The sequence below is a fragment of the Lampetra planeri genome, chromosome 66 (genome assembly GCF_965212315.1).
Source record: "Lampetra planeri chromosome 66, kcLamPlan1.2.h2, whole genome shotgun sequence".
Classification (NCBI taxonomy): Eukaryota; Metazoa; Chordata; class Hyperoartia; order Petromyzontiformes; family Petromyzontidae; genus Lampetra; species Lampetra planeri.
Genome location: NC_136172.1, coordinates 355870 through 367122, shown reverse-complemented (window position 1 = coordinate 367122; position 11253 = coordinate 355870). Strand labels below are relative to the sequence as shown.

At 50.7% G+C, this 11253-nt stretch overlaps 1 protein-coding gene across 1 annotated transcript; it reads left to right on the top strand.

Annotated features, from left to right (window-relative positions):
- The first annotated feature begins 689 nt into the window (after positions 1-689).
- LOC144737236 (olfactory receptor 51E1-like) lies at positions 690-8183 on the top strand. Its single transcript, XM_078619957.1, has 2 exons — positions 690-697; positions 7205-8183. Exons 1-2 carry the CDS (start codon positions 690-692, stop codon positions 8181-8183), a joined length of 987 nt encoding a protein of 328 aa, XP_078476083.1.
- Positions 8184-11253: the final 3070 nt, after the last annotated feature.

Sequence of the window (11253 nt, the reverse complement as noted above, 5' to 3'; positions counted from 1 at the left end):
CACACATCCCACCCAACACACACACACACATCCCACACACATCCCACACACACACATACATCCCACACACACACAACAACAACCGCCATTCGCCACTAAGTGGCGGTGACGTCACCACGACGCTTGTGCCAGGCCATGTGCACCTTGAGGCCACGTGAAGTGTCGAACGCCCGCTGGCAGGAGGTCACGGGGCAGACCCAGGTGCCACGGGTCGACTGACCGAGATGACCGAGATGACTGGCTGATGCACCACCTGTGCCCCCTACTGTACCAACTTGCTGTGCTTTAGCCACCCGGCGCTCCGCTCGCTGTTGTGAGCGTCGCTCCTCCGCCCTCCGTTGTTGTTGGAGGGCGACTGCCTCCAACTGCCCAACTCACACACACATCCCCCCTCACACACACATCCCACCCCCCTCACACACATCCCACACACACACATCCCCCCCCCCCACACACACATCCCACACACACACATCCCACCCCACCCCAACCCACCTACCCCACCCCACCCCACTCCAACCCCGCTGAGCTCCACCAAAGTTGGGTTTAAAAGGCGCGGGGGTTGTGAGTGAGTGAGAAGAGAGGAGAGAGATAGGGGGTGGGGCAGGAGGATGAGTTGGCAAGCGTGCGGCAGACTAAGCCACACGGAGGTGGAGGAAGCCGGGCACGCAATTGTATACCTCGTGAACATGACCGGGTGAGTCGCTGCTGTTGTTGTTGTTGTTTTTGTTGTCGTCTGCGGTGAATTCGTGTGTGTGTGTGTTTGTGCGCGTGTGTCGCTAACATCGCTGTCACATCCTTATTATTGCCTGCATTGTCACGGAATCATTCAGACCTCATCGGTCACCACCTTCTAAATCTCGACGTTCATCCGACAAAGTTCCATCACAATGGAGACATTCACAAACAAATAGACATTTAAAAAAATGTTGCCCGTATTGAAACGTCTATACGCCGTATGTACATGAAAATGCGATATCCCTGCACAAGAATACGGGCTTAAACCGTACGCGTTGACAGCTTTGCAACTATACGCTACACTACTATACACTACACTACTATACACTATTATACACTACACTATACACTGCACTACTATACACGACACTATACACTGCAGTATACATTCCACTACACTATACACTACGCTACTATTCACTACACTACTACAAACCTACCCTATCACAGACCAAATCAGACTACTATACACTATATACTACACTATACACTACACTATTATACACTACACTATACACTACACCAGTATACACTACACTACAAAAAACCTGTCAACCCATTATCAGTACCTCCCTTATTACATACCAAGTCAGACTATTATACATCATACACTACACTATACACTACACTATACACTACACTATACACTACACTATACACTACACTATACACTACAGAATACACTACTATACACTACACTACTATACACAATACACTACTATACACTACACTATACACTACACTATACACTACACTATACACTACACTATACACTACACTACCACAAACCTGTCAAGCCCTTATCAGTGCCATACCCTATCATAGACCAAATCAGACCTGCTTAGTCACCACCGTGCCCCTTTTAAATGTCAGCGTTCATCCTGCAAAGTCCCATCACAAGTGAGAGAAACACAAACAAAATAGACAACTTTAATTTGTACCCGTATTGAAACGTCTGTACGCCATACAGTGAGGGAAAAAAGTATTTGATCCCCTGCTGATTGTGTACGTTTGCCCACTGACAAAGAAATGATCAGTCTATAATTTTAATGGTAGGTTTATTTGAACAGTGAGAGACAGAATAACAACAACAAAATCCAGAAAAACGCATGTCAAAAATGTTATAAATTGATTTGCATTTTAATGAGGGAAATAAGTATTTGACCCCCTCTCAATCAGAAAGATTTCTGGCTCCCAGGTGTTTTTTATACAGGTAACAAGCTGAGATTAGGAGCACACTCTTAAAGGGAGTGCTCCTAATCTCAGCATGTTACCTGTATAAAAGACACCTGTTCACAGAAGCAATCAATCAATCAGATTCCAAACTCTCCACCATGGCCAAGACCAAAGAGCTCTCCAAGGATGTCAGGGACAAGATTGTAGACCTACACAAGGCTGGAATGGGCTACAAGACCACCGCCAAGCTGCTTGGTGAGAAGGTGACAACAGTTGGTGCGAATATTCGCAAATGGAAGAAACACAAAATAACTGGCAATCTCCCTCGGCCAGGGGCTCTATGCAAGATCTCACCTCGTGGAGTTGCAATGATCATGAGAACGGTGAGGAATCAGCCCAGAAATTATAGACTGATCATTTCTTTGTCTGTGGGCAAACGTACCAAATCAGCAGGGGATCAAATACTTTTTTTCCCTCACTGTATGCACCAAGAACCCGGCGATCCGAGTTCTGTACCCTTTCACGGCCAACAAAAGTGACAATTATCTGAACCGGTCCTGGGCCTCCCCTAGGTCGACTCAGCCTCAAATGAGTACCTGGTGCGGTGTGCAGTAAGCATCGCCACTGGGGGAGACAAATGCGGTCGGGCGTGGTGCTGGCCACCCATCCCTTCGTGTGCCGTGCCGGCCTTCATAGGTGCTCGCTAACAGCACTTTCCCCAACAGTCTGTTAAAGGCTATACGGGGGATCTTTGTATTCGTTTATATATGTGGGGAGTGGTGGCACAGCGGTTAGCGCGTTGCGCTCCGAACCCGGCAAAGACCCTCGGGTTTCGATTCCCGCTCACGGCCAAGAACGGTGACGATTATCTCTGAACCGGTCCTGGGCCTCCCCTAGGTCGACTCAGCATCAAATGAGTACCTGGTGCGGTGTGCAGTAAACATCGCCACTGGGGGAGACAAAGGCGGTCGGGCGTGGTGCTGGCCACCCACCCCCTCGTGTGCCACAGTGCCGGTAGCCTTCATAGGTGCTGCTCGCTAACAGCACTTGCCCCAACAGTCTGTTAATGCTATATGGGTGATCTTTGTTTTTTGTTCTAGATTTGAAGCGTTCGTGACAACAAGGATTCATACTGTTTGGTTTTATCGGTAAAATCACGTAGATAAAACAATCAATAAAAGAAATGAAAACAACTAAACTAAAATGTTTTCATTTATTTTATTGATATTTTATTGATTGTTTTACCTACGTGACTTTACCGAAAAAAACTAAGAGTATTTGTTTTTGTCTCATATATACGATGAAAAAAACTAAACTTTTTATTTTATTTTGCCAACCTTAAGGCGCCACTGAGCGGTGTCGTAGCTCCTTTTCAGAAGTGAAAACCTAGCCATCACAAACGACAGCGGCTCATCATTATCATCGCGTGGAAATTCATAGCAGCATCCAACACGCTCTGAACGCGTAGAGATGTCGATTCTAAACGTGGAGGGGGCAGAATCCGCAGGTCCCGGAGAAAAATCCAAGCGACCATGGCGAGCGAGAAAGAGAGAGACGCAGACTCCGAATATACAGCAGCAGGCATCGACAAGATCGGTATTGAACCCACAACCTCCTGTAGACCAGGCAAGGTAGTTAACATCTCCTAGCCACCGTGATGATGATGAGAGAGACACGCAGACTCCAAATATACAGCAGCAGGCGTCGTCAGGGTCGGGATCTAACCCACGACCTCCTGTAGACCAGGCAAGGTAGTTAACATCTCCTAGCCACCGTGATGATGATGAGAGAGACAAGCAGACTTCAAATATACAGCAGCAGGCGTCTCCAGGGTCGGGATCTAACCCACGACCTCCTGTATACCAGGCGAGGTAGTTAACATCTCACCACGGGGCCACCCATATACACACTTGGGGAGCGGTGGCGCAGCGGTTAGGGCATTGCGTTCTTTCGGTAACGTCATGTAGGTATAAATAAAATAAATAACAACGTTTCGATCGCAACACAAGCGGTCGTCCTCAGACGGAAAACAATATAATCCAGCAATTCCACTGCTGGATTCTATTTGTTGCGATCAAAACGTCGTAATTTAATCTTAATTTTTGAACTTTCGTGACTGCAGGAATTATTATTTGGTTCGTTCTGACTTAACCGAAAGAACCAAATAATAACGTCGTAATTTATTTTATTTTTTACCAACGTGACTTTACCGAAAGAACCAAAGAGTATGGATTCCTGCAGTCACGAAAGCTTCAAATCAAGATTGATGTCCCAATGATACATTCTCCAATCGGCAATTATCGTAACAACTTATCGCAACAATTATAACACGTCCTTTTAGTTTCGTTTTCGTTTTAAAGATTGCAGCTGCCCTCTGTCGCGCCCATCATGGTGGGTTGAAACTCGCTTGCGGTTAGCTACAATGTTATGTTGAACACGTAGGCTTTCGTGAACAATGTCATCCATAATGCAGTTTGTTTTTGGGTTAGATCGCGCAAATATGCGTCGTTAAACCCGCCACCACCCGACACAGCCAATAAGTAAGGTTTGTCACTTAAAAAGAACATACCAATTCGTTATTCGTGCAGTGTTTTGGGGAGAAAATCCACACAATTTACAATCTGAGTACTTCCAAACGTGTTATTTCCAATTTTCTAAACGTCACACGTGAAAGAGAAGAAAACAAATAGATGTTGACAATAATGAGAATAAAAACAATACATTGAAGACATTAGCACCTATCGAGTGATTTGTGTGTGTGTGTGTTTGATGTGAGGAGCGGTGGTGTAGCGGTTAGCGCAACGCTGCCCTATGAACCCGGCGACGAGGGTTCGATTCCCGATCACGGCCAACACCCGGTGACGATTATCTCAACCGGTCCTGGACCTCCCCTAGGTCGACTCAGCCTCTAATGAGTACCTGGTGTGGTGTGTAAACATCGCCACTCTGGAGACAAAGGCGGTCGGGCGTGGTGCTGGCCACTCACCCCCTCGTGTATCGTTCCGGCCTTCATAGGTGCTCGCTAACAGCACTTGCCCCTACAGTCTGTTTAGGTTAGACGGGGGATCTTTGTCTTTATGTGATCATATATTTAGAGGGTTGCCCAAAATTCAGGAGACACGTTATTTTTAACAGATCAAACGACAGGGTTATGCCATTCTTTATTTAACCAATTTTCAAAGTGAATGTAGGGCTTTTTGTTAATAAAGATCACACCAGCCCTTTGTCGTGCATAAACAAACCCAGTAGAAACACGTCCACATGTATACTCTTCGATTCTTTCGGTAAAGTCACGTAGGTAAAGAAAATCAACTAAATAAAATCACGACGTTTCGGACACAGCACAAGCGTCCGTCATCAGGTGGGACAACCACAGCAAAACGCAGTTGCTGAAATAGGAAAAAAGAGCTACGTGACTTTACCGAAAGAACCAAAGGGTATGGATCCCTGCAGTCACGAACGCTTCAAATCAAGATGTCACTCTATACTCCGCTAGCCTGTCACTCTTCTCTCGCACCTCCACCCTCGTCCTTGCCCCCAGCAGCTTTGGCTGTGGAGGGCGAGGTCCCAGGCTTCTTCTCCCTGAGTCTTGTCTCCTTCATCCCTTCAGCTCCAATCAACAACCATCCACCCTTATATCCCCATCCTCATTAAGGTTCCTGAGCAGAGGTCGCAACCGGGTATCCGATACCCGTACCCGTTTGCGACCCTGGTGCGGCGGGGTACGGGTAGGCCGTGAGTCACTGGTGAGTCACCGGTTGTCACTCATTTCCCAACGTCTTGACTCTTCTCACAATTCAAGTTCCTAGAATCAACCCACCCGCGCCTGCAACATGGCTTCATCCCAGAGGTCGCAATCGGGTACCCGATACCCGTACCCGTTTGCGACCCTGGTGCGGCGGGGTACGGGTAGGCCGTGAGTCACTGGTGAGTCACCGGTTGTCACTCATTTCCCAACGTCTTGACTCTTCTCACGATTCAAGTTCCTAGAATCAACCCACCCGCGCCTGCAACACGGCTTCATCCCAGAGGTCGCAATCGGGTACCCGATACCCGTACCCTACCCGATACCCGGCCGGGTACGGGTAGCCGGGTATCGGGTAGGGTACGGGTACCCGTTTGCGACCCTGGTGCGGCCGGGTACGGGTAAGGAATCAAAACCCGTTTGCGACCTCTGGTCCTCAGTTACCCCCCATTAAGCTGGCACCTCAGCGGCGCCTCCTGGACGTTCTCTCTCTCTCTCAACATCTCCCGTCTCTCCGACGAATACCCCTTGCTCCCCCACGCACGCACGCACCTGCCTGCCCCCAAATGCACCCGCTTAATTACTGCTTTTCTATACTTTTTGGTGTCTCTGGGTAAAGTCACGTGGGTAGACACATCATAGACCACGGCGTTTCGATCGCAACACAGGCAATCGTCATCAGGTGTGACGACCACAGCAAGAAAATTGCTTTTTAGAAAAAACGAATAGATCACGACGTTTCGATCGCAACACAAGCAATCGTCATCAGGTGGTCCAACCACAACAAGAAAATTGCTTTTTAGAAAAAACGAATAGATCACGACGTTTCGATCGCAACACAAGCAATCGTCATCAGGTGGTACAATCACCGCAATAAAAAAAACTTCTGAAGTACTGCTTCTCCCCCCAATTGCTGGCGCCTATCTCGCGACTCCTCCGTGTCTTGACGCTTGAACCTGCTCGCCCTCAAATGCAACCCGCTGTTTACAAGCGCCGCGCGTTACGCCACTACCACATATAGACAATAGCCGATGTTTATGCACTTTGAGAATTCATGCTGATGGTGGCGCTTTGAGTGGCAGATTTGTGCCAGAAAGGCATGCGTGTGTGTGTTTGTGTACAAACATAAAATTGACTCATTCTCCCCCTGCCTCCTCCTCCTCATCCACTTCTCCTCCTCTGTCGCCTCCTCCTCTGCCTCCTCCTCCTCATCCTCTGCCTCCTCCTCCTCTGCCTCCTCCTCCTCCTCCTCATCCTCTGCCTCCTCTGCCTCCTCCTCCTCTGCCTCCTCCTCCTCTGCCTCCTCCTCCTCTGCCTCCTCCTCTGCCTCCTCCTCTGCCTCCTCATCCTCTGCCTCCTCCTCTGCCTCCTCCTCCGCCTCCTCCTCCTCTGCCTCCTCCTCTGCCTCCTCATCCTCTGCCTCCTCCTCTGTCTCCTCCTCCTCTGCCTCCTCCTCCTCTGCCTCCTCCTCCTCCTCCCCCACCTCCTCTGCCTCCTCCTCCTCCTCCCCTCCTCCACACCCCTCCCACCACCACCACCAACCAGACCTCCGCCGAACGCGCCGCAGGGCAATGCCAGCGACCTCACCATCGAGCTGAGGAACCCCTTCAGCGAGCCGCCCGCCGCCCGGTGGCTCTCCTTCTCCCTCTACCTGACCGCGTACGCCTCCGCGCTCGTCTGCAACTCCCTTCTCTGCCTCGCCATCTGCGCCCACCGGCGCCTCCACCGCCCCATGTACCTCCTCGTGTGCGCCATGTCGGGCGTCGACCTCGTCGCCGCCACCAACAGCCTGCCGGCTCTCGCGCGCTCGACGTTCGGAGCCGTCGCCATCCCGCTGGGCGAGTGCGTCGCGCAGATGTTCATCGCGCACGCCACCCTCCGCATGCAGACCTCCACCCTGTGCCTCATGTCGCTCGACCGCTACGTCGCCATCGGCCACCCGCTGCGCTACGGCGCCCTCGTGACGAACGCGCGCGCGGCGGCCTCGCTCGTTTCCGCGGCGGCCCTCGTCGTCATCCTCTGCCTCGCCAACGTCGTCGGAGTCCTTCGCCTCGACTTCTGCCGACCCGTCGCCATCCCCGTGCCCGTCTGCAACTACCTCGGCCTCGTGTACGTCGCCTGCGGTGACGTCGCCGCCCACGTCGCCTACGGCTACGCGACGCTCGCCATCTACGTCGCGGCTCCGGCCGCCGTCGTGAGCGTCGCCTACGCGCGGGTGCTCCTCGAGTTCCGGCGTCCGGGGCTACGCGCTACTCAGCGGCGGGCTGTGCACGCGTGCGTCACCCAGCTCATGGTGGCCGGCGTCTACTTCGTCTCCATCCTCGTGTCGTTCGTCAACAGCTTCCCGTTCCCCGAGTCGCGCGCGGCCGAGGCGCGCTTCTCGTTCCACGTGCTCCACTACATGCTGCCCTGCACCCTCAACCCCGTCATCTACGGCCTTCGCATGAGCGAGATCAGGCGGGTGGCGTTCCGGAGGTTCCGCGGCAAGGTGGTAGATCAGCAGCAGCACGAGCAGATGGAGTAGAAGGAGGAACAGCTGGAGCAGCAGCAGTGGCAGCTGTAGCAGCAGCTGGAGTAGAAGCAGTAGCAGCAGCTGTAGTAGAAGCAGCAGCAGCAGCAGCAGCAACTGGCGTAGAAGCAGCAGCAGCATCTGTAGCAGCAGCATCGGCAGCTGTAGCAGCAGCTGGAGTAGATGCTGCAGCAGCTGGAGCAGCAGCAGTGGCAGCAGCAGCTGTAGTAGAATAAGCAGCAGCTGGAGCAGCGGCAGCAGTATTAGCAGCTGGAGTAGAAACAGCAGCAGTGGCAGCAGCAGCAGCAGGAACAGCTGGGGTAGAAGCAGCAGCACCAGCTGGAGCAGCTATAGGAACAGCAGCTGTAGCAGCAGTAGTGTCAGCAGCAGCTGGAGCAGCAGCGGCAGCTGGAGTAGTAGCAGTTGGATACGTACGGTGCGAAAGAAGTTCAACACACACACAGCACGGTTGGCTACGTACGTTGCGAAAGAAGTTGTACATACATACATCGCAATCACGAACATTTGCATCATCAATATCATCATGATCATCATCAACATCATAATCACATCACACTCGAATAAAGTAATCACGTAACGTTCAACCCTTCACCACGCAGCCTCTCGTCATGAGCTTCGAAGGAACCCACAAAGACAAAGATGCCCCGTGTAGCCCGAGCAGACTGTTGGGGCAAGTGCTGTTAACGAGCAGAAGCACCTATGAAGGATCCCGGCACTGTGGCACACGAGGGGGTGGGTGGCCAGCACGACGCCCGACCGCCTTTGTCTCCCCCAGTGACGATAATGTTTACACACCGCACCGGGAACTCATTTGAGGCCGAGCCGACCTAGGGGAGGCCCAGGACCGGTTCAGACAATCGTCAACTGGTGTTACATAATATATTTACAGATATAAAAACAAAGATCCCCCGTGTAGCCTTAACGTACTGTTGGGGCAAGTGCTGTTAGCGAGCACCTGTTCATGCCGGAACGGTACACGAGGCGATGGGTGGCCAGAACCACGCCCGACCGCCTTTGTCTCCCCTAGTGGCGATGTTTACTACACACCGCACCAGGTACTCATTTGAGGCTGAGTCGACCTAGGGGAGGCCCAGGACCGGTTAGGATAATCGTTACTGGTGTTGGCCGCCACGACACAGACAATGATACACACACTGACACACGCTCACGGAGGGAACGTACACTCTGACACAACAACAACCCACGGCGCTTGTGCCAGGCTAGGTGCACGTTTAAGGCCACGTGAAGTGTCGAACGCCCGCTGGCACGAGGTCACGGGACAGACACTGCGGGTGCCATGGGTCGACCGACTGACATGACACATACAATTATATATAGACGTCGTACTCATATTGTAAATGTTGTGGATTTGCTCTCCAACACACCGGTGTGCTGTACTAGTATACTACACTATACACTACACTATACACTACACTACTATACACTACGCTACTATACACTACACTACTATACAGTGCACTACTATACACTACACTACTATACACTACACTACTATACACTACACTATACACTACACTATTATACACTACCCTAATATACACTACACTATACACTACACTACTCTACACTACTCTACACTACTATACTCTATACTATACATTACACTACACTATACACTACACTATTTTACACTACACAACTATACACTACACTACTATACACAACACTATACACTACACTATACACTCACTATTATACACTACACTATACACTACTATACACTACACTATACATTACACTACACTATACACGACATTATAGACGACACTATACACTACACTACTATACACTACACTATACACTACACTACTATACACGACACTACTATACACTACACTATACACTGCACTACTATACACTACTATACACTACACTATACACTACTATGCACTGCACTACTATACACTACACTACTATACACGACACTACTATACACGACACTACTATACACGAGTGCTGTACTGTAACGAATTGGCTACGTTATGTTTACGTGACGAACCCATTACTAATTGGCTGTGTCGGGTGGTGGCGGGTTTACCGACACACATCTATCTATATTTACGCGATATAACCCAAAACAGCTCGAATTATGAATATATAAAGTTGTACAGTGGATACATTACATCATACCGCTGGTGATAGTCGAAGCAACGACAACAACAACCAACAACAACAACAATAACACAAATCTGCGTTGGAAAAATAAACAAATATTTCCTTAAAATGCGCGGCACCAAAAATTCGACGTTAAATCGCCCACGCGGAGCCGCTTCTCACCTTGTGGTCAACCGCCCCGGGCCCCGCCCTTTGGGGGGGGGCGGGGTGGGGGGGGGGGCCCACCCCTCCCATCCACCCCCCACCTCCCCCCAGGGCCCACCCTGAGTGGGGTTCGCCCCGGGCTCCCCCCCCCCCACACACCTCTCCCCCACCACCACCAACCACGGCGTTGTATGTGCTGTTTATTGGATGGGTTTGTTGATGTTTTTTGTTTGTTCTTGACGCCACCTCGGTGGGATCCTTCGTGTTCAAGATGAGTGGTGGACTTGCCTGCACATTTCTGTCAGCGACGCGAGCACTGCTTCAAGCAGAGCCTGACTGCTGCTGCTGCTGCTGATGATGATACTTTGAAAGTCGAAATCAGTCCCTGCCCATGAAGGTCTGGGTAGTTCACCAATGCTGATGCCAATGCTGAAACATCTGGGCAGTTCACTAGCCCTGGTTCAAGCAGAGTCTGCATCTGCAGCTGATGAGACATTGAATATCGAAACAGGCCCTTGCCTAATAACGCCCCTGGCCAGTTTCGCGAACACCGATTCAAGAGCGAGCCTCAACACTGCTGTGGACGGGTGTCCGAACACACGACCAGATGTGTGCTTGCTACTGGAGTGAAACAATTCACCCTGTGTGTGGCTGACTTGCAACCCACTTGGATTTTGGCACACAGCGTTGGTGTACGGTGTTTTTTTCTGCAATATTTTGCTGTCTCTTCTTGGATTTTCTGTTTGCACTTAGTCACATATTCACTTTAGGATGTTTTTGGTTC